Source organism: Eschrichtius robustus, chromosome 2 (genome assembly GCF_028021215.1).
Source record: "Eschrichtius robustus isolate mEscRob2 chromosome 2, mEscRob2.pri, whole genome shotgun sequence".
In the NCBI taxonomy this organism is placed as follows: Eukaryota; Metazoa; Chordata; class Mammalia; order Artiodactyla; family Eschrichtiidae; genus Eschrichtius; species Eschrichtius robustus.
Genome location: NC_090825.1, coordinates 535,330 through 562,224, shown reverse-complemented (window position 1 = coordinate 562,224; position 26,895 = coordinate 535,330). Strand labels below are relative to the sequence as shown.

Sequence of the window (26,895 nt, the reverse complement as noted above, 5' to 3'; positions counted from 1 at the left end):
CCAAACAGGGCTAATTTCCTGAGCCCAACACCAGCGGTCTGCCCCATAGTGAAGTCAGAATGTCCCAGAGGAGGTGGCACCAGGACAGGGCACGGAGGGAGAAAGCGGCTGTTACCAGGGTGGTAGGGGCAGAAGATGGCGCCAGGGTCCCGGCCCAGGAAATAGCCTGGAAAACACTGAGCAGTGAGAAACGAGCCCAGAAACCTGAGAGTGTGTGCAGCTGTGGTGAGTGGTGTGTGTGCTGTGTGCTGTGTGTGTGTGTCTCTGTGTGGCGTGTGTGGTGTGTGTATGTACATGTGTGTGTATGCGCGTGTATGTATGTGTGTTGTACGTGTGTGTGTGGTGCGTGTGTGTATGTGTGGTGTGTGTGTGTGTCATGCGCGTGTGTGTCGTGTGCGTGCGTGTGTGCGTGTCTGTGGCGTGTGCTGTGTGTCCGCGTGCAGCAGCAGTGTGGAGCCATGTCGCAGGACGGGTGGGGCAGGAGAGCCTGTGGCCACGCTGGTCGCTGGGCCTGGGGGGTTCCAGTTCCGCCGTGCAGCGGTGGCCATGGCGGCGGGGGACCTGGCGCCTGGCAGGGTGCTGAGTGGAGAGGAGCCGGCAGGACGCGAGCCAAGGCCGCGGTGGGAGGTGGAGCCGGATGGCAAGGCGGGGACAGTCCCGTCTCGGGGCAGAGGGCCCGGCCCCGCGCGAACGTTCCACGGCTGTCGAGCGCTCGCGGCCCTGCGTGGCTCTCGTCACCCCGCGTGTCCCCTCGTCCACGCGGGGAGGCGGGGCTCAGGCCGCAGGGCGCGGCTCACGAGGAGAGGCGCGGGACGAGCGTGGGCCGCGGCCCCTCCACCCCGTCTGATCTCTTCTCCCCCAGGTCCCCTTGGTCGGAACAACCCAGCTGATCCTGACGTCCCAGCGCGGGGCCTGGAGAGGAAGGACTTCGGCCACCGTTGCCAGGTCTGCGTGCGGGGGCTCTAGGTCAGGGTTGGGGGGCCTGGGCGCCACCTCTCACCACCACATGGCGGGCCTGCTGACGGGCTGGTGGGTGTCCGCGCGGCCAGCGCCGTGGGCTCCGGCTTTCACTGAAGACCCACCCGCTCGGCCCTGCATTCTGAACTTGAAGTGCCCGGGGTATCAGGGTGACTCTCAGATCTGAGGGAGTAAATCTTTTCAGAAGATCTCTGGGAAAAGGTGAGTGGGTGCGCTTGAGTCTCCACGCCTCCCGAGGGCGTGCCCTGTCTCCCCTTCAGGGAGAGGCCGGCTGGTCCGTCTCAGCACAGAAGACTCAGCACTTGAACTTTATAAATGCCAGTTACATCGTGTCATAGGTAATCTCACTGTTTCTTCTTCCGGGACACCTGTAGGATTCTGCGTCCTCGAAGTTCACATTTTCACCACCGTAGATGTATTCTTTTTTCCACTGTCTGGTTCTTGGAGTATAATTTAGGGCTAAAGTCTTAAATCTTCTTGCAGTACGGACATTGCTTCACTTTTTTTCTTTGTTTCTTCTCTTACGCCCTCTTCCTTTTCCTCTTCTGGAAACCCTGATAGACAGACATTGTGTCTGTGTCACTTAAATTTGCTCTCACAATTATCCCTTCCACACGCCTCTGTTTCAAGATCTGCAGTAATCCCTTGATGTGACCTTCCACGTGACTGGAGTTTGATTTTTGGCAACACCTTTTCTGTTAGTTGGCCCTTCCATCTGAATGCTTTCATCTGGGAATCATGTTTCAATACCAAGCCTGCCTTGCTGGGTTCTGAATCCCTGCTGCCTTGGTCGTGTTGTACAAATGTGCCATTAGATGCTCACGAAACCCACGCAGACTCAGGGCTGCTGCATCCCGATGCCCACGTGGCGTCACATCCAGAGGACCACAGCAGATGACCAAAAGCTGTGGCCAGCAGCTGAAACCTGCTCTTAGGACAGTCCCCAAGGGGAAGTCACAGCTCACAGAAAAAAAGAGTCTTAGAATATTTTTCAACATTTCTGTCTCTTCCCAAAGTAACACATTAATATCAACTATATTTTCTGTGCATTTCTTTCTGAAGAGACAATGAAGGCTGTGCAAGGGCCTTCTAACCTCAAAGTTCTACCTGTAACAGCTGTTAACATCCTTAACCCCTCCAACACCCTCAAACACCTGACAGCCTTCCTGGCCACATCCCTCCCTTTCCCAGTGGCCTTGCCCACCTGACTGGCCGGAAGGGCCACGGTTCCCTCCCACCCCCGGAGGGCCTGTCCCTGTGGAAGGAAAAACACAGGACTCTGGAAATGTGGCCTCTCCTGCCACAGGGGAAACTTGCAGGATTTCTGGTGGATGAAAGTGTCACATGATCACACCAGCTAAAGTTGGCTTTTCCTGCCCCCCTCTCGGCTTCCCCAGGGATGAGGACCTTTTCCTCACTGGGTCCCCCATATCCCATGAGTCTTCTGATGAGGCGTGTGCATCATAAACCAGCCCCCGGACTCATCGCTGCAAGTGATAGGGCGGGTAGCTGCCCGCCCTGAGGTCATGGTGGGGGACAGGGGGGTGCCCTTCGTTCCTCATCCACGGGGCCACACACCCCCAAGAGCTGTTTTCCGCAGCTGTGATGTCACCGGGGCCCCGGGCAATGCTGGGCCATGGGTCCCGTCCCCAGATCCCCCGCGCCACGAGGGCAGGAGCCCATGGCCTGCCATGCCCCGTCCTGTCTTGCAGATGGCGCTCTGTGCCAGGATCTCGAGGCTTATCCTCCCAGGAACCATGTCCAGGAAGAGCCCGAAGACTGTGCCACCCAGGCGGTCCAGGGTGAATGGCTGGTCGCAGCCTGTCCACTACTTGCAGGTCATGGCCTGGATCATGTTCCTGGTCCTGGCCTTCACCACCTTTGGCATCTTCATTCCCCTCCTGCCACCCGAGTGGAGATACATTGCCTACAGTGTATCCTTTTACTGGGGGCATTGCTGTCGTCTGAGGGGGGGAGGTGCTCCCGGAGGGGCCTCAAGCAGGCCTGGCTCCGGGCCGCCCGCGGAGGTGGTCAGACCTGCCCTCCGCCCCTGCTACCACTGTCAGTGCTGGAGACCCCACAGCTGTCCTCCAGGCAGCCGCTGGCTCGGGGTCTGGGCTGCAAGTGCCCACCAGTGCTGGGGCAGGGAGAGGGTGCCCAGCTGGCAGCAGGGGTGGGAGGGTCCCGGGTGGACAGAGACCCCAGGAGGGGAGGAGCCGCAGACGGGCCACGCACGTTCCCAACCATGGCTAAGCGGTCGGTCTGTGTTGTCCAAGAGGAATGGTGGGTTTTAGTAAGGACTTGAAGAGCTCGCATGCCCCCGCGAGTGTCAAGTATGTGGAGCCGAGGCGCTGACGTCTGTGATACCCCGGGGTGGCTGTGTTCTGGGCGAGAGACGTCTGCTCTGAATGCTGGGGTGTGCGTCAGGGTGGGCGTCAGGGTGGCGCGGGACTCCACCAGGAGCCCCGGCCCTCACGCTGAGGGTCGCCGCCCGTTACAGCCAGTGGACCGGCTGGGCTGCTGCAGAGTGGGCATTGGAACCAGCTTCTAAGAGTGGGGTGTTTGCGCCTGCGGCTACACTGCCTGCCTCTTCTCCTAGGCTGCCCCATGCCCCTGGCCAGGTGTGTGTAAGTGGTGGGGCTCGGGCGCGAGGGAGGTGGCAGGACCAAGAAGGGCCCTCTGTCTCTTGGCCCCTCTGTCTCCCGGGGCCTCCCAACCCCTTATCATGGCATCTTTCAGCTTTGAAGAAGCGGAAAGAACAGTGTGGTGGACCCCCGCTACCAGGTACTCAGCTTCAACAGTTAAGATTTTGCCAGTGTTGTCTCACATCTCACACACATACACTGAGTACCTTTAAAAATCCCAGACACCATGCAATTTCACTGGAATGCCCCAGTTTGCATCTGACAAAGACTTCTGTCTCCACACCACCATTCTTCTTATCTCACCTAAAAAATCCCATGGCAAGTTACCAAGATTGACACTTGTCATTTTGCAGAGGTGGGGCCCCCCCTGAGCCCCAGAGGCCCCCCTGAGCCTCAATCAGTCAGAAAAACCAGGGCATCTGCCTGGAGTGCCTCTCCCTCAGATGAGGCCCATTTTTTCCCCTCGAGGTCATAGGGATAGATTTCTTTGTGATAAGGTTTGCAATGATCAATTTCCTTAATAGGAAAAGAGCTCTTCAGCTTTTCTGTTTCATCTTCTGCCTGTTTTGGCAAGTCATCTTTTTCAAGAAATTTTAGTATTTTGTCTAAATGGTCACATTTCTTGGAATACAATTATTCGCACTATTTCCTGTTATCTGTAGGATCTGTCGTGATGCCACTGCTGATCAGTCTTCGTAGGGTTTATCGCTTTTATCGATTATTCAAAGAATCAGCTTTTGGACTTACTGATTTTCCCTGTTTTCTTCTTTTGAATTTCTGCTTTTATTTTTACTATTTATTTTCAATGTATTGTGGCTTTAATTTCCTCTTCTTCTACCTTCTTTTTTTCTTTTAAGATTTATTTTTATCTATTTATTTATTTATTTTGGCTGTGCCAGGTCTTTGCTGTGGCACGTGGGATCGTCATTGTGGCACGTGGGATCTTTTAGTTGCAACGAGTGAACTCTTAGTTGCGGCATGCGGGATCTAGCTCTCCGACCAGGGATCAAACGCAGAGTCTCACCCACTGGACCACCAGGGAAGTTCTGTTCTTTCTACCTTCTTAAGGTGGAAACTTAGGCCATTGATTTTAGACCTTTTTTCTTTCTGTCGTATCTGAAGCTATAAGTTTCCCCTTAGGTGCAAGCACACACAGACCTACAAACACACAGATACACACACACTAACATACATACAATGCACAAGTCACAAACCAGCCACACATATGGGCACCCGCTCTGTCACACATACGGAGGCACAGAGGCACAAAGATGGAGGCCAGAGGTCCAAGCTGGTTTGGCAGGGCCGTGCTCCCTCTGAAGTTCCCAGGACCTGTCCCAGCTCTGGTGGCCTCAGGCATCCCTTGGCTTTAGATGCCACCACCTCTGCGTCCTCACAGGGTTGTCCCGCTGTGCGTGTCTGAGTCCTGATCTTCTCCTCTTGTAAGGACACCAGTCCTATGAGATCAGGACCCACCATAAGGACCTCATCTTACCTTGATCATCTGCAAAGACCCCATTTTCAAGTAAAATCATTCACAGTTCCTGGGGTTAGGACTTAAACATCTTTTGGGGACACAGTTCAGCCTCACCTGTGGGTCTTTGCTTATGTGCTGGGCTATGATGCTGTATCTTAATTCTCTTTTGACCCAAAACTTAGCTGAGTTTTGGCCGTTGGAGCCTTTTTGAGCGTCCCCGTGTGCTTTGTCCAGTAGCCACTGTGAGCGCTTACCTGCTTTGTGCACATCAAGGAGCCCCGGGGTCAAGTGCACCCAATCCCACGTGGACGGCCATTTCTTCCCAGAGTCCTGGCCCCCTGGTGGGCCCCTGCCTGTGGGTGGCTCAGCACCCAGTCTGTGTGGCCCCCTCCTGCCTGTCCCAAGCGGTGGATGCAGGATGGCGTCCCTGGCTGTTCAGAGCTCAGACGGCCTTCAGGACATGATTTCTGGTCCAGTTTCCTGCCACCCAGACCCGCCAATGCCCCAGCGATGTTCCTCAGGACCCGGCAGCCGCACTTGGGCGCCATGCTCTGGCCACTAGTGGGCGCCAGCGTTACTTGGCGCCTGCAGGGACCCAGGAGCAGGGAGGGCAGGGTCCCGGGTCAGGGCCGCGGGATTTCAGGAAGCCGTGTGGCATTCCGTGGGCCCGGCGGAGACAGGGAAGCGTCAGCAAGGCTGCACGTGCAGCGTGGGGGTCACCGCGCAGGAGCCTGGCCGCCCTCGGCATGCGGAAGGCACTGGGCGGGGTGGGGCTCCTCTGGGACCCAGGCAGCGGTGGGTCAGCTCCGCGGGGGCCCCGCCCTCCTGCTGCAGGACCGGCGAGGCAGCCGTGTGACAGGGCGGGCATCCTGGGCTGGCGCCCGGTGCTGTTTGTTTACTGAACAAAGATAGTTGCTAGGGGACCGCCGGGTCCTCAGAACAGCTCGGGGCCCTGCTTTGCAGGGGAAGTGAGACGGCAGACCGGGTTCTTTTTATTATTTACTTGAACCTAAGACGCTCCTGAGATAAAATTACTTCGAAAGTGAAAGCGGGCAGCTTGAGGGCGCAACACCCCGCCTGTGGCACCTTCTATTCTGGGGGCTCAGAGACGGCCACTGAGTGTGTGACCGACAGCGGGAATGGCCGGGCCGTCTCTGGCAAACGCAGACGCGGGCAGGCAGGTGGGCAGACGCGTGACGTCTGAGGGGCCGTGGCAGCTTGGCCCAGCGCATCTGGGTCTCGGGATCCCCCGGGCACCTGCAGGTTTAGGGGCTCTGCAGGGCTGCCCGTCAGGCTTGGGTTGGGCCCCCGGCGTCTGATGGGGACAGTCCTACTCTAGCTCCGCAGAGCAGGGCCGCACCTGGGCCGCAGTGCCACTTCCTGCCACATCTCCTGTCCCGGGCTGTGCCCCCGCCTGTGTCCTGCGCTCAGGACACGCTCCTGTTGCCACAGCAACCACACAAACAGTGCTGCGTCAGCTGTGCCTCAGGCCTCGGGAAGCGGGCGTAGGGGCACCAGCGTGCCCGGACCTTGTTGGCATCTCCAGATGGGACAGTGCTGGCTGGCCGCTGACCACCTGCCCACTGCCCCACACCCTGCACGGGAGCGTGGCTCAGCCTGCTGGACAGCAGGGGCAGGGAGGTCCAGGCCACAGGAAGGGCGTCCCTGTGTGGCACTGAGGGATCCGGTCAGTCCCGTTCCCTGTGTAGGTCCCCTGGCCTGGCTGGTCCTCGGCTCTCTCTCGCCCTCACCGTGGTCTCTGTGCCCCCTGGCTGGGCCGGGCTTCTGTTGCCCCACGCCTGGCACCCAGGGCCCTGGGTCTGCGCTGGAGGCTGGAGGACAAGGGAGGCCAAGCAGCTTTGGCCAGACCAGTCCCCCACTGAGGCTCGCCGTGCACCAGGGGTGCTTGGTCCAGGCAGCACCGTGCCTGTGAGCGCGAGCCCCAGAGCCCCAGGGCGGCTCCACTGAGGCTGAGCAGTACAGGCAGGGCCAGCAGGCCCTGGACCCCGACGGCGGTGCAGCCTGAGAAGGACCCCAGAAGAGGGGCCTCCCTGCTCAGAGTCTGCACTGCCAGTGGGCCTCTGTACAGTCACCGTAGACCCTGTGCACATGCGGCTTTGCCACGAGACCCTGTGGGCGGGCGGAGAGAGGCATTTCCCCACCACGCCCAGGCCGCCCTCGCAGGAGCTGGACCTGTGAACCCGAACCCTCCCGGCTCAGAACTGTCCTGGGGAGCAGGGCAGGGCTGATGGGGAGGCCAGGCCGACACTTCCTCCCCTTCTGTTTGGTTTCCATGGGGACAGTGTGTCAGTCCCTGAAGAGGAGGTGGAGAGGGTGGGATGTGAGGAATTGATTTTACTCTGGGAGCCCTGGAGGGAGTGGGAGCTGGAGTGGGCCTGAGGGGTCCTGGGCTGGGAGGAAGACAGCGAGAGACAGAGAGACAGAGACAGATAGACAGAGACAGAGACAAAGACAGAGAGAGACAGACAGTTCCGGCCCACTCACCACAAAGGTTCACTGGGGGTATTTGAATCCTCCCTCCCTCCCTCCCTCCTTCTCCTGTTGACACATGTGCTCAGCGCGGCCTCCCTGCCCCAAGGACCTCCACAACCCGGCTTCGGCGCCAGGCTTGGTGCCCGCGGACGCACACAGGCCTCTCCCGCTGTCCCGGTGAAGCTCAGCTGGGGTTGCAGGGCCACGGCCTCCAGCGGGCCCTGCTGTGTCCCTCAAGGACAAAGGAGTCGGGTGGGTTCTGCTGGGCACGCAGGTGCCAGAGGGGCCGTTCTCATTGCCGGCCAGGCCCAGGCTCCCGTGGCTGCCTGGGGCCTGGACCCCTGGCCGCCCGGAGCGGGCCCCTCACACGTGCTGCCCGGGCCGAGCTGTTCCTTGACGCCCCCCCAGGTGACCAGCGGGATTTGCCTCTTCCACCTCTTAGTCCACTTGATTGTCGTTTCCATCGATCCGGCCGAAGCCAATGTCCGCTTAAAGAAGAACTACGCACGGGCTGTGCCGACCTTCGACCGGTCCAAACACGCGCATGTCATCCAGAGGCAGTACTGTCACCTGTGTGAGGTCCCCGTGTGAGTGCCCGGCCGCGTGAGGGGCCCCCCCGAGCCGTCCCGCGGGGGTGGGCTGGGCTCAGGCGCACCTGGTCCCCAGCAGCCGCCAGGCGCCGCCCCTTTTGCAGAGAAGCAGGGGCCCCGACACACAGCCCCCCGCCCGTCCGGGGCAAGAGCGCTGTAGCCTCGGGTCTCCCACAAGCCTCTGCCCCGACCGGATCACCGCCCGGGGCTGCTCAGGGCCCCAGGGGTGTCAGTAGGTGGCCAGGAGGGATCTGACTCAGCCTCCGGGCCTCAGGCCCTGGCGCCTTGTGGCCGCCGCGCCCGCCCGGGCAGGCACCCACCTCGTGGGGTTGGCCCTGCAGGCAGACAGGGGCTCTGACAGGCTGCCCCTCCCAACCTTCCTTCCAGGACCGTGAAAGCCAAGCATTGTAGCGCCTGCAACAAGTGTGTCGCAGGCTTTGACCATCACTGCAAGTGGCTTAACAACTGCGTGGGGAGCAGGAATTACTGGTGAGGGTTCTCCCCACCCGGGGCGTCGGGCCTGGGACGGCACTCACCCCTCACGCGGCTCGCTCCCCCCTCCTCCGGGACGTGCCTCCTTAAGGGGCCTCCTAACTGGCCGAGCACCTCAAGGTCCACCTGCCGTGGGGATTGGTGAGGGGTGTGGCCCTGCCTCGAAGAGCACCGAGGGGGCCGGGCTCCGCGGGGCCCTTCGCGAGGTCCCGACGGCGGCTCCAAGCACAGAGCTGGCTGAGAGGGGTCTCCTGGCGGGCGCCTCCCCGTGTCCACTGGGCAGGGTCGGCAGGACGGGGTGGGGGGGGGGCCTGGCACGCAACAGGCTCGGCCTGTGCGGGGTTATCCGGGCCGTTAGGGGAGGACCTCAGGGCAGGTGTAAGGCGACTTCAGGTGAACTACAGACACTGTTTAACACTGAAAATGTTAAAGGTATAACAGCAGAAAGACTAAAGGAAGGCGTTTTAGTGGAACCGTAGTCCAGGAATTGCCACCCAGGGTTTATTTGTTCTGACAGGGAGACCGTTCTCCGTGTTTTTTGTGCGCAGAGTGCAGCAGTGATTTGGGTCTGAAACCGAAGCACGCAGCCCTGACGGGTGTGCCTTTCGAAGGCAGTGTCGCCCCGCTCCTCGGCGCCGGCATCAACACCCCGGCTGGCCGTGCCCTTGGTGGTGGCTGGGAGGGAGCCGGGTCTGAACCAGCAGGAGAGGGGGGCCCGGGAGGGGCCGGCTTGGACCAGTCGCACCCCGTGTCTGAGCTTCCGTCTCCCTCCTGTGAGCTGGGGCGGGTAGCGCTAGGGTTCGGGCCCTCCTCGGGCCTCCTGGAGGACCAAGTGAGACCTCAGGTTGCAGGCCGTGGAGCAACAGAAAGTGCAGGGAGGCCCCGGGGCCGCGCGTCTGTGCGGCCACCCCGAGAGCAGGAGAGAGAAGCCCGAAGGTCGGGAGCCAGAGGCGGCAGGGCTGCGGGGTGGCGGCCGGGGCACGTCCTCGGCAGGGACGACCCCGGGTCCCCCACGCTGCCCGGGGCCTCGGCACGCGTGCCGGCTGGCTCCCCGGCCCCGGGCTGTGCAGCCGCCCTGAGCAGGCTCTGCCCCCGCAGGTACTTCTTCGCCACAGTGGCCTCCGCTTCGGCCGGACTGCTGTACATGATCGTCATCCTGTTGTACACCCTCATCCAGTACTTCATCAACCCCGCCAGCCTGCGCACCGACCCACACTACAGGGGTATGCGCTCCCCGCGCCCGGGCCTGGGCCTCCCCTCCCGCCACCTTCCCTCTGGGGGGCCACGTAGGGCAGCCCGGGGTCGAGCACCTGTCCAGACTGAGTTGTGGGGTGAAGACGCCTGAGCTGGAATTCGGTCTTCACTGGCCAGCACACGACCCTTCTCTGTTTTTCTTCACTTAATTGTTGGAGGCCGCGTGGCTGTGGTGTCAGGTCCCCTTGGGTCACAGAGGACTGTATCCTGGAAATGCCCCAGGTGGTGGCTCTGACCTTCCAGCTCTAGTTAGAGTGGGGAGGGCCCAGCGGGGCAGCGCAGTGGACGCCGGGGTCAGGCTCTGTGACCTGGGCACCTAGTTACCGTCTCCCAGCCTTACCCTCCAGATCCGTGAAGTGGATCATGATACCCACCGCAGTCAGAAGGGGCTGCAAGGGTACTTAGGTCAGGCAGAGCACACCTGGGTGAGGAGGAAGGGCTCACCTGGGCAGGGAGGAGCTCACCTGGGCGAGGAGGAAGGGCTCACCTGGGCAGGGAGGAGCTCACCTGGGCGAGGAGGAAGGGCTCACCTGGGCAGGGAGGAGCTCACCTGGGCAGGGAAGAGCTCACCTGGGCAGGGAGGAGCTCACCTGGGCAAGGAGGAAGGGCTCACCTGGGCGAGGAGGAAGGGCTCACCTGGGTGAGGAGGAAGGGCTCACCTGGGCAGGGAGGAGCTCACCTGGGCAGGGAGGTGCTCACCTGGGCAGGGAGGAGATCACCTGGGCAGGGAGGTGCTCACCTGGGCAGGGAAGAGCTCACCTGGGCAGGGAAGAGCTCATCTGGGCAGGGAAGAGCTCACCTGGGCAGGGAGTCGCTCCCTCAGGCTGGTGTTCCCTCCCCCAGTGCCAAGCTCTGTCCCCAGGTACTCACCTGATGAGGGGTGCTGCCTTGTCAGCAGGAGCTGGGTGCATGTGTCTCCGCCTCTCCACAGGTATCTCCGATCAGAACACATGGCTGCTGTTCCTTCCGCTCTTCCCTGTGAGGACGAGCACCCCGGTCTTCCTGGGCATCGGGGTGCTGGTGCTGCTGCTTGAGCTCATCAGCCTCCTGCTGCTTGGTCACCTGCTCTTCTTCCACCTCTACTTGAGTACGTGCCCCCTGGGCTGCCCTGTGTTGGCCAGCCTTTGCCCCTATGTTCACGTGGGTCCCCGGGCAGGCAGCCTCCGCCAGAAACAAGCTCAAAGCACAAAGGACAAGTCACGGGAAGAGAAGAAACACCCCATGAGGGGCAGAAAGGCTGAGTTCTATTCCAAGACCTGCGGAAAACATAAAGGAGGTTCAGAAAGTGGTCAGTTAAGGTGTTCAGAGATAGAAAGGAATAGAAGCTATGAAGCACGAACAGGACGCTGTGGAAAAGAACAGGGAGATTTAGAAAAGCAACAACCAGAAATCCTACCAATGAAGAGCATTGAACTCAGCGATGGGGTCTCCACTAACCAAACTCGCTTGAGGGAGAACCGGTGGTTTTCTCGTGTCCACACGGCAGCTGCCCGGGGCAGGCTCCATCTGCCTTTAAAATGAGGGGAGGAGGCCCATCCCTCACCCTGTGAAGACTTTGTTTGGAAGTCACAACCGTCACCAACCTCTGCGGCCCCGAAGGGAAGACGAGGGGCCTGTGGTGGCCGTGCTGGGTGCTCCAGCGCCCACCATCCCCCGCTGAGCCAGAGACGAGCGCAGAACCCGCCCTGGAAGCCCCGGACGGCTCCGCCAGCTCCTGCGTGCACGGCGGGGCCAGCAGGGCCCTGGGCTCTGGGCCGGGGTGCGTGTCGGGGGCCGTCTGCGCCTGTCCAGGCGGAGCGCGCCCAAGCGCTGCTCTCTGCGCTTCTGTAGCTGATAGGGGCGCGGTGAGTCCGCAGGAGTGAGGAGGGGCCTGGAGAAGTCAAGCCCCCAGGACTCGGTGGCCGGCTGGACGTGTAAGGACAGGAGCGTCCAGGGGGTAGTGGTGCCACCGTCACCGAGGGTGAGGACACACAGGAGGCCTGTACAGGGGGAGATGTGCTGGATTCAGGACCGTGTGGGTTTATTTTAGGGTCTTTGAACCTCCAAGAATGGATTTCCAGGAAAACGTTGGGATTTAGCTATTGTTAGTTACAGTAAAAGTACCCTAGAACGTATCTACTTAACATCCTCGCGACCCCTCAGCTTCTGCGGGGTCAGACTCAGCGCAGTGGCGAGTCAGAATTCAGTCCAGGCTCAGCGCAGTGGCGAGCGCTCAGCATGCGATCGGAGTGAAACCCTCGGGTCGGAGGCTCAAGGATGAGCCGGGCACGGCAAGTGGGAGAGAAAGCGCCGTGCAAGATGCCGAGGAAGAAGAGGACCCTCCAGCGGCCCGAGCTGGCGGGTGGACACAGGCGGACCCTCCTCAGTGCGGCCGGGCTCCGGCCACAGCTCCCAGGCCGCGAGGCGTGTGAGGCTCTGCATCTGTGTCCCCTCCTCTGCTTTATCACTGCGGTCCGATTAGCACACCTCACGCGAGGTGCACTCAGAAGGGGGTGAGCGCCGGATGCACGCAGGGGCGGCTCACAGTCTGAATTTGGTGGGGTTTGTGCAAACCCGCACCGAAGAATGAATATTTTCATGAGATATAAACAGGGTCAAGTTTACATCCTCAAACTGTGACACAGGTTCTGAGGGAATGTGTGCAGTTAATCAAGAAAGATAAGGCAAATGAAGCAAAAGCCCTTGTAGGAACCCCCAGGGAAGGGGACGGGGAAGGGGTTCTGAGCCTCGGACCCCCCGCGGGGAGCAGCCAAGCGGGCCTTGAACTGTGAGGGCGGGCGGCCCTCCGTCTGCTCCCCAAGCGGCAAACAGGCTTCTGTGGGGGGCCCTTTTCGCTTTTCAGAAATGATGGTCAACCCTCTGTTCTCACGTTTGTTCGTTTTCAGGGAAGGTTCGGCCCCTCTGCGAAGGCACACGACTGAAACGGGCACAGGACGTGCTTTCGTTAATAGTGCTTTTCTATTGACAAACATGTTTGAGAGTTTCTTCTAACAACCTGGGGTCCTTCCGCCACGTGTGAGAGCTGGTGTCTCACCTTAATTAAAACGGAGCTGGGCTCAGCCCTCCCCCGTCCACCTTGGCTTTACGGGCCTGTGAGGGACGCAGGGCCATGGCTCCCCTGCCCGGGACGGGGCTGGTGGGCCCAGCAGGTGCGGGGAGCTGCTGGCCGCGGCCCGAGGCCAGCCGGGCTTGGAGTGGCCTGGGAACCAACCCCCGACGCCCCAGACCACGGAGGGCGGGCCGCTGTGCAGCTGATGGAGGGCGACTCTGCCCTTTGCCTCCTTCCTCCTTTCTAGGGGCCAAGAAGCTGAGCACATATGATTACATAACGCAAAACTACCAGCAGCAGAGCTCGAAGCCCCCGGCAGTGAAGAGAGATGTGACCTCAGAAAGAGAAGAGTTGTCACAGGTACTGGACGTCTCTCTGCTTCACCATCCAGGTTCATGCAGGGCTGGGGCGAGACCCAAGGTCACCTTGCAGCTAGGAACACTTAGCCACCATCCTTCGCTTCTGTGTTGGCACGTGTGTGTGTTTGTATGCGTACGTGAGTATGTTTGGCATGTAGCGTGCGTGTGTGTGTGGTTTCATGTCCGAGCTCACTCTCCACAAGATCAAGCCCGCAGGGCTGACTCCTTTCAGGCCCACTCATTTCTGCAGCTGCTCCTCGTCAAAGTTAACATTTACTCTTCAAAGGTCACCATTAAGAAAATGAAAATATAAGCCACAGACAAAAATAATTACTTGCAAATCATATACTTGTACCCAGAAAATGTATAGAACGTTCAAAACTCAATTATAAGAAAATCGACCCAACTTTTTAAATGGGCAAAAGATTTGAACACACTGCACCAAAGGGGATCTATGGGTGGCAGATAGGCACATGAAAAGATGGTCAACATAATTCATCGTTAAGGAAACACAAATTAAAACTACAATGAGACATCACACACGCCCATTAGAGTGGCCGTAATCAAAGAGACCAGCCCCAAGTGTTGGCGAGGCTGTAGATGGCGGGCTCACACGTTGCTGGTGGGGATGTGAAACTACATCACTTTGCAAAGAGGTTTGGCATTTTCTTAAAAAGTGAAATATATACGTCTCAGTGACCCAGTCACCCCACTCCCTGTCTCTTGCCAAAGAGAAGTGGGAACGCGCACACATGTGTGAGGGTGCGGGGAAGGGTGCCCCCTCCCTTCTGTGAGGTCCCTTCCCAGGACCCAGGAGCCTCTGAGGTACCACTGCTCCAAATCAACTGAAAGTGTCAACAACTTGCTTTCATTTTATGACTTTCCTTTGTCTCCCACAGCAGCTGGATGACCACCTGAGATCATCCGTGCAGGGGTAAGTGGTCGTCTGCCTAGAGCAGCTATATTCTCCTCTTAACTGGCTTGCTTTAGAAAGTCTTTCTTAGCCCAAAGAACAGCCTCCATATTCTTTGCTAATATTTTCGTAATTTTTACTTGCTTTCTTTACGTTTGGTTTTTAAGCCATCTTCTATTTATTTTTGTATTTACTGAAATAGGAGCCAAGGTTATTTGATTACAGCGTAACTGTTGGTTGCCACCTCATTAATTAAATGGTCCACTTTTCCTCATCAAATCGAAAGGCCCTTTTCCTGATACCCCGAGCTTCCGTAGACGCTGGGCTTGTCTGCTTCTGGACACCAGTCTGTCCCTCTGCTGAGTGTACTAAGGACACTGTGCTGTTTTAACGATAGGACTTCATTTAGCTACCTTTTAATATCTAGTAGGTGAATGCCCCTCTTAAGATTTTTGTTTTTCATTACTTTTGACAATTCTTTCCTGTATTTATTTTTCCATATAAACTTGAAGATCATTTTGTGCAGTTCCAAGAAACCTGGAGTTTGAGCTGGAGTTACGTTAGGTGTGCACTTTACGTGGGAGGGACAAAGGCTGCCTCCCCACCTTCACAGCTCAGCGTCTGTGTGGGGAACAAACCAGGAAGCCAGTCTCCGGGTGGGGAGGTGGGGAATCGAGGGGCTGGAAGTGCCGGGCACACCCTAGTGGGCTCCTTCTTCCCGGAAACCTACAGGGGAAGCTCCAGTGTTCCTGGCAGGGAAGACTGGCCCAGGGGTCCTGGAGGGCTTCACGTCTCCCTTGCCACAGCTCAACTGGCAGAGAGACTCAGAAAAGGAGAGGTGCACCATTAGTCAATTCCCCAAAAGCTGAGAATTGCTACAGATTTTTGCTTAGTTTAATAATCAGGGCATTTAGTGTGAAAGAGCATTCCTTTTCAAATAGCCCACTATTTTTTTTCTTCTAAATTTATTAGAAACCTGATTGGCACTAGTATTGTGAAAATCTAAGTCATTTTGAATTTCACTTTCAAGTGTCTATCGTCCTTTAAATAAAATCTAAGAATATTTTTTCCTTTATCGCTTTCTGGCAAGAATGGTAGAAACCTAACTGGAATCAGCATGGTAAGCTTAACTCTAAAACCAAGCCTAAACAAGACAAAAACCTAGTTTTTTTCAGATTGCCTAATCAATGCATATTCATTATAGAACATTTGGAAACTGCAAAACTTCCCAGTGTAAATACAAACATCCCTTCTTGCCCCCCTCCACCAAGTGCCACTGCTGGCATTTTGATTAGTATCTTTTAGGTCTTCCTTTTAAATATTTTTTGTGTGCATTACATACATGATGGGTTTTTGTTTTTGTTTTTTTTTTATTTATCTATGGCTGTGTTGGGTCTTCGTTTCTGTGCGAGGGCTTTCTCTAGTTGCGGCAAGCGGGGGCCACTCTTCATCGCGGTGCGCGGGCCTCTCACTATCGCGGCCTCTCTTGTTGCGGAGCACAGGCTCCAGACGCTCAAGCTCAGTAATCGTGGCTCACGGGCCCAGTTGCTCCGCGGCATGTGGGATCTTCCCAAACCAGGGCTCGAACCCATGTCCCCTGCATTGGCAGGCAGATTCTCAACCGCTGCACCAGCAGGGAAGCCCATGATGGGTTTTTTTCTAAAATTATAATCATATTGTAGAACTCTTTAGAAGTCTTTTTTAAAAACTCCATATATTGTGAACATTGTTAACAGAAAAAATAATGATTTTTGTGAATATAAATCATTCCATCTTTGGAATGTACCGTATTCCTCATTTTTGGAATAGTATTCTTTATTTTCAATCTAGTCTTTACTTTTGCATCCCTTTATTGAAAAGGTTGATTGTGTGAGAAGTGTGATACAACAAAATACAAGTTTACAAGCCCTCCAGACCCAATGGGCAATAAAACACCAATGGCCTTTTCTTGCTGCAGAAATGTTCCTGGGGCGACCTGGGAGTCAACCTAACAGTTGATGAGTAGACACAGCCCGATTTGGGGGAAAGTTTGCTGGAGTAGGTCCTAGAAACCTGGGAATATGTTTAAATCACAGGACACTGAAGCGTCTCACAGGCGTGTTTTGGTGGAAAACACTGTGGGACTTTGTAAAGTGTGTCTCTAGTAGCGGTTATCAGACCAGTTTACTGGGAGTGTTTCTTCTGTTCTGGACTGTTTGCCTGCCGTGGAACAGTAAACAGAATGGATTATGTCGATAGAAATTGACCAGCTAGGATGAAAATACAAGTGGGGGGAGGACCACACACAGGCGGACACTTCCTGTCTGATTTTAGAGGCGTGGCCTGTGCCAGTTCCCATTGCTACACAGCAAATCCCCACAGACTTAGTGACAAAGACGACGCGTGAACTCTCGGTTCCCGCAGGCACATGCCTGCGGGCGCGTCGGGCTCTGCCGGGCACTTCACACAGAGCTGTCAGGGCTCCTGGGGCGGCGTCCTCGGCAGACGGTGGGTCTGGAGCGTTGGCAGAGCCCGTCCCGTCCTCACGCTCCATCTCTAAGTTGGTAGCGGAGGGCCAAGTCCTCCTCGTGCTTCAAACCTCCCCGACTTCCCTCTTGCACGTTCCTCGGTTTGTGGAGGTCCGTGTGATGACACTGACCTACCTGGGCATCAAAGACAAGCCCCCCGTATTCGTTTCCTGGAGCCTCTGCGGGAAAGTGCCACAAAGTGGCAATGTTGTGGCCCCGGGGCACGTCACTGTGCGCTTGTAAGGAGCCCCTGCGCCGCTGCTGCTCGCAAACTGGCAAGTGCAGTTGTCCGGGGGGGCTCAGTGGGGCGAAGCCCGCCTTCCTGGCGTCCCACTGGCAAGCAGTCATGGTCCTTTACATGCACAGCCCCTGCGGGCTGTTTCACATGGAGTGTTCAAACGGCCTCCCAGGGCTGCTGCTCTAAGGGGGAAACGGCAGCATTGGCGCTGGTGTGAGGCTTTGCAGCCTTACCAGCCCCGCATGCGCTCCTGCCCCCAGCCAGCTCCCTCCTGGCTGACCTCAGTCTTCCCTCCCCCCGCCCCATCCTAGCAGAAAGAAGCTGAAGGAGTTCCTGCCAACTTCCATGCACCTGAGGCTGTGCTCCACCACCGTAAAACCAGAGGACACCTCGCCATCGAAGGTAAGCCCACGGCCACCAGCGTGAGACTCACCACGGGGGTCAGAGCCAAAGGTGGGTCTGAGGCCCTCCAAGAATGAGGGCAGAGCAGTATTTGGAATTGCTTGTTTGATGAATGGGAGCATTTATGTGGTTCCCAGGGATGCCCCTCCCATGGGAACAAAGGTAGGTGGGGAATAGAAGAGAAAGTGAGGGACAGAACTGTTCTTAACTGTGGGGCTTGTATTGTGTGTGTGTGTGTGTGTGAGTGTGTGTGTGTGATGCATGTGTGTTCTGTGTGTGATGTGTGTGTGTGTGATGTGTGAGTATGATGTGTGATGTGTGAGTGTGCTATATCATTTCCATAGCTTCACAGGATCAAGCCTGCAGGGCTGACTCATTGTAGGCCCTCCCAGAGGTCAGATGCTCTGGGGGTTTCTGGTGGGCTCCTTGTGAGCAGGCATTGCTGCTGTGCCAATTTCTGAAGGTTGCTGGTGGCTTTATTTTCTCTGTGGAGGAGATTCATCTCACCACAAACCCTGAAGGGCACCAGAGAAGGGGGACCCTTGTAACAATTTAGAAATAGCAAGAGGGCCAGCACCCACCTTTAGCAGCAGTGAAGTTGTCAGCAGTCTTTTTCCTTGCTTGCACTTGCGCTAGCAACTTCTACTAGAAGTTCGGAAGCACATTTCATGGACACTATCATCCTGCCCGCCCCCCCCAGACTCAACCACCAAAGGTGACCTTTACTGCAAGCCAGGAGCAGGCGTCCATGGGTTTTTCTTTGCTGTCATTAAAGCCAGGGTGACCCTATGTTCCAGTTTGCCTGAGACAGTCCCATTTGACACCTGCTGCCAGTCTTGACCATGTGGTCACCACTCTGACTTGTCATTGATCATATGTTAAATCTCACTAAGAGTCTCCTGGACACATTATTATATCCATTTGGTGGCCAACAGGAGAGAATGGGGCCAAGCTCAACTCCTAAGAGCAGGCAGGTCTTCTGAGACTCTTGAGATTTGAAACCTTTCTCTCTCCTGCACTGGAGGACACATTACCTTTGGCATTTAAGAACATGAAACACCAAGTTACCAATGCACAGGTGACTTTCTAATGCAAAAATATAACATTATGGGTTTGGGTCTCTTAAACTTTTCTATACTTAACTGTAAGTGTTCTAAGGTTGAAATATGCTTTATTACTTGAGAAAGGGATTTACCATTCTACTTCGTTGGTACAAATTACCAAAACCGATTCAAGAAGAAATGGAACATTCAAATGGTCATATAACAAGTAAAGACACTGAACTAGTCATTTTAAATTCTCCACAAAGAAAATCCTAGACCCTAATGGCCTCATTGGTGAATTCTAACTGTTATTTTAAGGGGAAAAAAAACCAAATCAATTATGCACAAACTTTCAGAAAATAGAGGAGGAAGAAATACTTCCCAACTCATTTCTGTGAGGCTAGTACATAATACTAAAGCCAGATAATGTCATCAAAAAAGAGTATCATAAGCCAATATCACTCATGAATACAGAGGCAAATATCATTAACAAAATATTAGCAAACCAAATGCAGTCACATATATACAGAACTATCCACTGTGACTAAGTGAGGTTTATTCCAGGAATGCAAGGTTGGTTTAACATCTGAAAACGTATTAATGTAGTAAACATATTAATAAAATAAAATACAATAAACGTACAAGCACATCAATCAATCAGAAAAAGTATTTGCCAGTAACACATCTAGTTATGATAAAACAATTTCACAACCTAGGGGGGAAAACACCCTAAATCTGGTAAAGAACACTGGTGAAACTTACAACTAATTCATACTTAATTCATACTGAATGCTTTCCCCTTAAGATTGGGACCAAGGCAAGAATGTCCATTCCAAACTTCTATTTGACATTTTACTAAAGTTCCAACCAGTGCAGTAAAGCCAGAAATATAAGTTAAAGGCATATAGATTTGAAAATGAAATGGTGTTTATTTGCAGGAAACATGATCCTAACAAATCTGTAGAAATAATAAGATATTTTATTATCTTATATAATAAAGGATATAAAATCAATGTTAAAAACTGAATTACATTTCTGTATACTAGCAGTGAAAATTCTGAAAATGGTCTTAAGAAAACTATTCCATTCACAGTAGAATCAAAAAATAATAAAATAATGAAACAAGCACAAAAATCTGTATATGTGAAGCTACAAACTATTGCTGAGAGAAATTAGACACACTCCAAATAAATGGAAAGATTTACAATATTTATGGATTGGAACACTCAATATTGTCATGATAGAAAATTTCCCCCAAATTGGTCTACAAACTTACATGATCCCCAATGAATTCCCAGCAAGATTTTTTCTTTAAGGAAATAGCAAGCTGTATGTGGAAATTCGGAGGACTTAGAGTGGCCAAAATCATTTAGAAAAAGGAGAACCAAATCGGAGGATTTAGACAATCTGACTTCAAATTTCACTACAAAGCTACTGTATGGTTGCCAGCATAAGGATAGACATAGAGATCAATGAAGCAGAATAGAAACCCCAGAAATAAAACCTTTACAATTATGGTAAATGGATTTTAAACAAATGTGCCAAGGCAATTCAATGGGGAGAAATGTATTTTCAGTAAATGATACTGGAACAATTGGATACCCACAAGGAAAAAAAAAAAATTAACTTAATGTCCTACTTCACAGCATACAAAAAAATAACTCAAAATCAATCTTGGACCTAAATTTAAGGGCTAAACTACAACACTTTAGGAAGAAAACAGAATAAAATCTTTGTGATCTTGAGTTAGGCAAAGTTTTCTTTAATATGACACCAAAGCACTATTAAAGAAAAATATGAAAAATTGGACTTCGTCAAAATTTAAAATATTTGCCCTTCAGAGGTCACCACTACAAAAATAAAGATATAAGCCACAGACTGGAATAAATACTTCCAAACCATATACTTGTATCCAGAATATATAAAGAATTTTCAAAACTCAATTATAAGAAAAATGACCCAGTTTTTTAAATGGGCAAAAGACTTGAACAAACCGCCCCAAAAAAGATATATGGGTGGTAAATATGCACATGAGAAGATGGTCAACACCATTAGGCATTAAGGGAATGAAAATTAAAACTAAAATAAGACCCCACTACACATGAATCAGAATGGCTAAAATTAAAAAGGCTAACAATACCAAGTGTTGGTGAACCTGTAGAGGAGTTGGATGTCTTAATACATGGAAAGGAAAATGAAAATTTAAAGTGACACCACTTTGGAAAGTAGTTTGGCAGTTTCTTTAAAGCTTAAATATATTCTTATTATTTGACCCAGCAATCCCATTCCTGACTAGGAGAAATGAAGCCACCTCTGTACATGTAACATGGGTTGGGAGGAAAGATACTAGCCCACCAGTGAGATCCTTTCCCAGGCCTCAGAAGCCCCTGAGACACCATTGCTTGAAATCAACTATAACAGACTTGAATTTTCTGAACAAATAACCTCAACATCGACAATTTCTTCCTTTACAATTTTATTGATTTTTATTTATTCTCACAGCAACCAGTTGCCAGCCTGAGTTCGTCTGTACAGAGGTAGGTTAGATGCTTACTAGAGTTGTTGTATCTATCTGAAAAATAGCTATATTCTCTCCTTAACTTAAATTACTTTGAAAAATAATTCATCTGTGATGGAATATTTTTAAATAATGTGTACCACAATGAAAACTAAAATTGTTTCACTTAAGATTACCAACAATTATAGCCATTCATGTATCTCATTTTTACTTATCTTACTTGCAAAAACTACAATAATTCTCCTCGCCCTTCTTTACAACTAACATCTGAACTAATACACAAAAATAAGACAAGTCTCTTTATTTTCCGTGCCAGTTGGAGGACATGGGCTCCGTTGAGCCTGAATGTCCTTTTGACAGCCTCTACTAACATTAGGTTTCAATTAAGCTTCCGAAAGTCAGGCTGACTCATGTTGAGTCGGTGTTGAGTCAGTTAGATGCTAAGGTAAGTGACACTCTGCCCCAGGAGCACTGCACACACGCACATGACCTTTTCACCTTCAAAATCACAAAAACAGAACATGGCCCATTATAAAGGTCATCATCCAGGGTAAGAACACATTTTAAGAGTACACTCTGTCTCCGTGATGAAATTGTATGCAGCCATGAAAAGTCATCTTCTCACAGAAGGTGGAGAAACAGGGAATTTACTTGCAATGTTATGATGGGTGTTTTCATTTACTAGGGCTGCCACAGCAAAGTACCACAAAACAAGCGGCTTAAAAATTAGAAACATGTCTCACTGTTCTGGAGGCTGGAAGTCTGAAATCAAGTGTTGGCAGGGTGGATTGGGATCTGAGGGTGGTGGGATCTGTTCCAGGCCTGGCTCCTTGGCTTGTAGATGGTGATCTCCTGCCTGTGTCTCTTCACATCGTCTTCCCTCTATGCCTGTCTCTGTGCACAAATTTCCCTTTTTACAAGGCCACCATGGGTATTGGATTAGTACCCACCCTAATCCAAAATTTTTAATTTAATTTTATTTATTTATTTTTGGCTGCGTTGGGTCTTCATTGCTGCGCACTGGCTTTCTCTAGTTGCAGTGAGCAGGGGCTACTCTTCATTGCTGTGCGCGGGCTTCTCACTGTGCTGGCTTCTCTTGTTGTGGAGCACGGGCTCTAGGTGCGCAGGCTTCAGTAGTTGTGGCACTTGGGCTTCAGTGGTTGTGGCTCACAGGACAGAGCACAGGCTCCGTAGTTGCGGCACATGGGCTTAGTTGCTCCGCGGCAGGTGGGATCTTCCTAAACCAGGGCTCGAACCCGTGTCCCTTGCATTGGCAGGCGGATTCTTAACCACTGCGTCACCAGGGAAGCCCCCATGACCTCACTTTAAGTTGATGGCTTCTGAAACACCCTGTCTCCAAATAAGGTCGCATTCTGACGTCCTGGGAATTACGGCGCCAATGCAGTCGTCCCTCAGTATCCGTGGGGGATTTGTTCCAGGGGCCCCTGCGTTTACCAAAATCCATGGATGCTCAAGTGCCATAGGTAGCCATCCACATCTGTGGGCTCTGGATCCGAGGATTCAACAAACCACAGATAGAAATTTCAGTCCAAGTTTGGGTGAATTCTCGGATGTGAGACCCATAAATCTGGAGGGCCAACTGTATATTGGAAAAAATGCACGTATAAGTGAACCCGCACTGTTCAAAGCCATGTTGTTCAAGGGTCAACTGTTCATCTTTTTTAAAGGGACACAATTTAACCCACAACAGTGTGCCTTCTGGCCCTCCAAAATCCATACTCTTCTGTCACCACATCACAACTTCCCCCAGTTCAAGCATCAGCTCTAAGTCCCAAATCTCACCACCTAAATCATCCAAATCAGTGATGGCTGAGACTCAGGGTATGATTGATTCATCCTAGACAAAATTCCACTCCATCTGTGAACCTGTGAAACCAGACAAGTTATTTGCTTCCAAAATACATTGACGGGACAGGCATAGATAGGCTAGACATACCCATTCCAGAAGGAAGAAATCAGAAGGAAAAAAGGGTCACCAGTCCCAAGGAAATCTGAAACCCAGCAGGGCAAATTCCTTAGATTTCAAGTGTTGAGAAAAATCCCCTTTGGCTTGGTCATCTGTGCTATCGTCAGGCCCACAGGTGACGGCCCACCACGCCCTGCTCCATGCCAGGAAGCTGGGCTTGTTATCCATTTAAAGTTGAGAATTGGTTGAGATGAATACCTCACTGCTTCTTCATTATTATATCTGTTAACACATGCTCTTGCATCAATATAGAGACCATGGAAAACCCCCAGCACCACCTCAAGGCTGATACCTGAGCAGCCGCCACCTTTGCTTTCTATCCATACACAAAAGCTTACAGGAAAAAGATCAGATCGCGCCATACCCGTCAGTCTGCAGCTCCCTATTTTATACCCCCAGTGGTATATCCTGGATGGCTTTTGTGATACTGCATGTAGACGTGATTCCTTCTCGTCAGGAAAGTCATCCTCTTCCGTGGATAGACCGTGAGTTCGTCAGCTATCCCCCGGCAGACCCTGAGGTTATGGCCAGCTTTGGCTTTTACGGACAGTTTACCGGAAGCGTCTTTGTGCCATTATTGTTAGGTACAGTTGGTTTTATTTCTGTAGGACATCCATAGGGCAAAGGGCTTGGCTGTGCACTTTAAATCTTCATAGATCTTCACGATTACTTTCCCCAAAGTTAGAGTAATTCACACTTCCATCAATTTCCTCAAAGTTTTCAATACAAGATACTAACGGTATATTTAGTTTTATCCAAATAAAACAAGTAATTGTTTCTATGTGCATTCCTCTTAATGCCAGTGGGCATGTACATCATTTCATCTGTTTTGACCATTATATAATTTCTCTTGTGTGCATTGTATTAGATTTTCACATATTTTCCCCATTTTTATACTGGGGTATTTGTATATTTCTTAGCAATTTTAAGAGCTCTTTGCCTACTGAAGGTATTGATTAATTCTTTGTTCTATGTGTTTCAAATATACTTCATCCACTCTGTCATTTAAAAAAAATTTCTTTATTGTGTCTTTTGCAACGTAGAGGTCACAGATTTTTCTGAAGCTGAATTTGTCAAAATTTTCTTTTGTCTTGCTTTTAAAAGCCTTCCTTACTCTCAGTTTCTACAAATATCCTCCAATAGTCTTTCTAATATTTTCGTAGTTTTTATTTGCTTTCTTTACGTTTTGATTCTCAGGCCATCTTGATGTTTGGATACAGTGAGACAGGTAACAAAGTCATTTTATCCCAACGATGTAACTACTGGTTGCCACCTCATTTATTAAGTAGTCCACCTTCCCCGTGGAAGTGAGACGCTCTCTCTTTAGTGTCTGGACCCATCTGCACTCATCCTGGACGCCTGCTTCTGCCTCATTTATCTCTTTCTACTGCAGCATCCCGTTACTCCCTGTTAGACAAATTCCTATCAAGATGTTTTCATTTTTCAAACATTTTGGCAATTCTTACACATTTATTTTTCCAGATAAACTTTGGAATGATTTTGTCCAGTTCCGAGACACCTGGGTTTGGGGTTGGTGTTGCCTTCAATATGGCTTCACTTGGGAGGGACCATTGCTTCTTTCCCAGCATCACTGCTCCATGTGGAAGCACAGGGAAGCCTAGATTCATCTCTCCTCAGTGGAAAAGGGGCCAGAAGTGCAGCCCCCGCCCTTCTGGAGGGCCGTGCTGGGAGCTGGGGACGGGGAGCGCTGGGGCTGTGCCCCTGTGGGTCACTCTCTCTCCATCCTGCATCCAGCAGGGCAGAGAGGTTCCCTGGACCGGGAAAGGGGAGCTTAGAAGAAATGCACCACTAGGCAGTTCCTCAGATGCTGAGAGTCACTTAGATTTTTGCTTAGTCTAACAATCAGCCAGTAAATACAATTTAGTGTAAAAAGATCATTCTCTTTCAAACAACCCAATAAGTTTTCTTCTAAATTGACTTCCTGAGAAATCTGACCGGCAAGACTATCATGTGAATCCAAGTCATTATGAATTTCACTTCACAGCATCATCTACATGACCTTTAAGTAGAATCTGAGAACGTTTCTCTTTTATCCTTTTCTGGTAAGAATGATAGAAACTTAACTGGAACCAGGATGGTAAACTTTCACCTCAAAAAAATTTTTTTTCAGATTTCCAAATCAATGCACATTTATTATAGAAAATTTGGAAATACAAAATTCCCAGTACAAAAAGAAAAAGACACTCGGAGTCCCCCACCCACCAATAACTACTGCTGGAATTTTGATTTGTATCTTTTAAGTCTTCCCTTCTAATAATTTTTCTGTGCATTGTATACATAATGTTTTATTTTATAAAATAATGATCATATACAATTCCTTAGGAGCCTCATGTATTGTGAAGTTCATTCTGTTAAAAGAAAAAAATCAAGACTTTTTCTTCTACCTTGGGCATGTATCATATTCATCTTTACCATATTCTTTTCCTTTTCCAATCCAGCCTCTACTCCTCCAACTGGAAAAAGAGCTAGCATTATTTAATGAAAGGGTTAATGATGGGTAAAATGTGATACAAGTACGATGTTAGTTACAAATCCTCTAGATGAGATGGGAAATAAATTACCAGTAGTCTTTTTTGTGGCAGAACATATTTCCAGGGTAACATAGTGGTTTGGATCCAGTTGAGGAAATCGGCACTTTTGATGGCCATTCCCAGCCTCACTCCGGCGGCTGACCCTGTTAGAGCAGGTCGGATCTCGGTTCACAGAGACTAGGGGAAATATCTAAGTCATGTGACACCTGCCAGAGGAAGAAATGCGCCCCATACGTGCCCGTGGATGTGACGGTGTTCTGTGGGCAAGTTGTAACAGAAAACCTCACGGAGGACTTTACAAAGTGTCTCTTGCTCTAGCAGTGGTTATCGTACCAATTTCTAAAGAGTATTTCTTCTGGACTGTTTATCTGTTATGGAATGTTAAATGGATGGGCTGAGAATATGAACAAGGAATAAGATCTTACACGTGAAGACACACATCAACACTTACTATCTCATGGTTTCCTTGGGGCAGAAACCTGGTCGAGTGAAACTGGGTCTCTTCTCTGCACCCCACAGACAGCAACCGTGTGTCCCCAGGTTTCGTTCATCCCTGGAGGTTCTGGGGGAGAATCCACTTCCAAGCCCACTGGGGACAGTGACAGAATTCACTTCTCACCGTTTCTCCTCCCCCTGAATCGCAAGTCAGCAATGGCAGTTTAAGTCCTTCTTACGTTCAAATCTCTCTGAATTCTTCTTCCTGGGTTCTGCGTTTTTAGAGGCTCAGATGATTACACTGGGCCCACGTAGATAATTCAACGCAATAGTTTTGTGTTCGTTTTAGGTCTAGTGCAACAAATCCTCACAAACTAAGGGGCTTAAAAGAGGGGGCATTTGTTCTCTCTCAGTGTCAGAGGCCAGACTCCAGGGCTCGGCAGAGCTGCTCTCTCTCTGAGCCTTGTATGATCGCGCAGCCTCTCACAGCCCATTCTGAGCCCCCAAAAGTCCACATTTGCTGATACGTGTCCTTTCTTCCTTCTGTATGTCCCACCAGCGTGAAGCTCACAGAACAGGACTCTACCATCAGCATCCTAGGCGAGAGCTCCTCGGGGCTGCAGGTAAGCACGGCGCGGGGTCAGGGGCCGGACTCAGGGACCGGGGGGAGGACCGCACAGCGCAGGAGTTGCCTGTTTGACCCGGTGTTTCCGGGGCTGCTACTGTAACGGAATGTTCCTACGTCCATTCTTACATCCAGACGGGCATCCAGATCTTGTGTTAGGCAAAGTTTTCTTTTATACAATGCCAAAAGCACTGTCTATGAAAGAGGGCAATGGCATGCGTGTACATGGTGAGATGATCGCATCTCATGTCGTCACCTTGTGTGTGAGAGAGAGAACCTTGAGATCTACTCTCTCAGCAGATTCCAAGTACAGTCACCAGGATGCGTGTTAGATCATA

The 26,895-nt window shown here is 52.0% G+C and overlaps 1 protein-coding gene across 1 annotated transcript; it reads left to right on the top strand.

The window, feature by feature from the left end:
• The first annotated feature begins 868 nt into the window (after positions 1–868).
• On the top strand, positions 869–26,660 carry LOC137755481 (probable palmitoyltransferase ZDHHC11B). The gene is made up of 11 exons (XM_068531680.1): positions 869–945; positions 2,691–2,912; positions 8,002–8,180; positions 8,571–8,672; positions 9,774–9,898; positions 10,861–11,016; positions 13,226–13,338; positions 14,237–14,271; positions 17,307–17,397; positions 20,943–20,977; positions 26,492–26,660. The coding sequence occupies exons 2-11, from the start codon at positions 2,691–2,693 to the stop codon at positions 26,658–26,660; spliced, it is 1,227 nt and encodes a 408-aa protein (XP_068387781.1). The 5' UTR covers positions 869–945.
• Positions 26,661–26,895: the final 235 nt, after the last annotated feature.

Coding starts and splice junctions, on each gene's coding strand:
- LOC137755481 (XM_068531680.1), top strand. CDS start 2,691: ATGGCGCTCTGTGCCAGGATCTCGAGGCTTATCCTCCCAGGAACCATG. Junction 8,673..9,773: donor GTGGGGAGCAGGAATTACTG/GTGAGGGTTCTC, acceptor CTGCCCCCGCAG/GTACTTCTTCGCCACAGTGG. Junction 14,272..17,306: donor CTGAGATCATCCGTGCAGGG/GTAAGTGGTCGT, acceptor GCCCCATCCTAG/CAGAAAGAAGCTGAAGGAGT.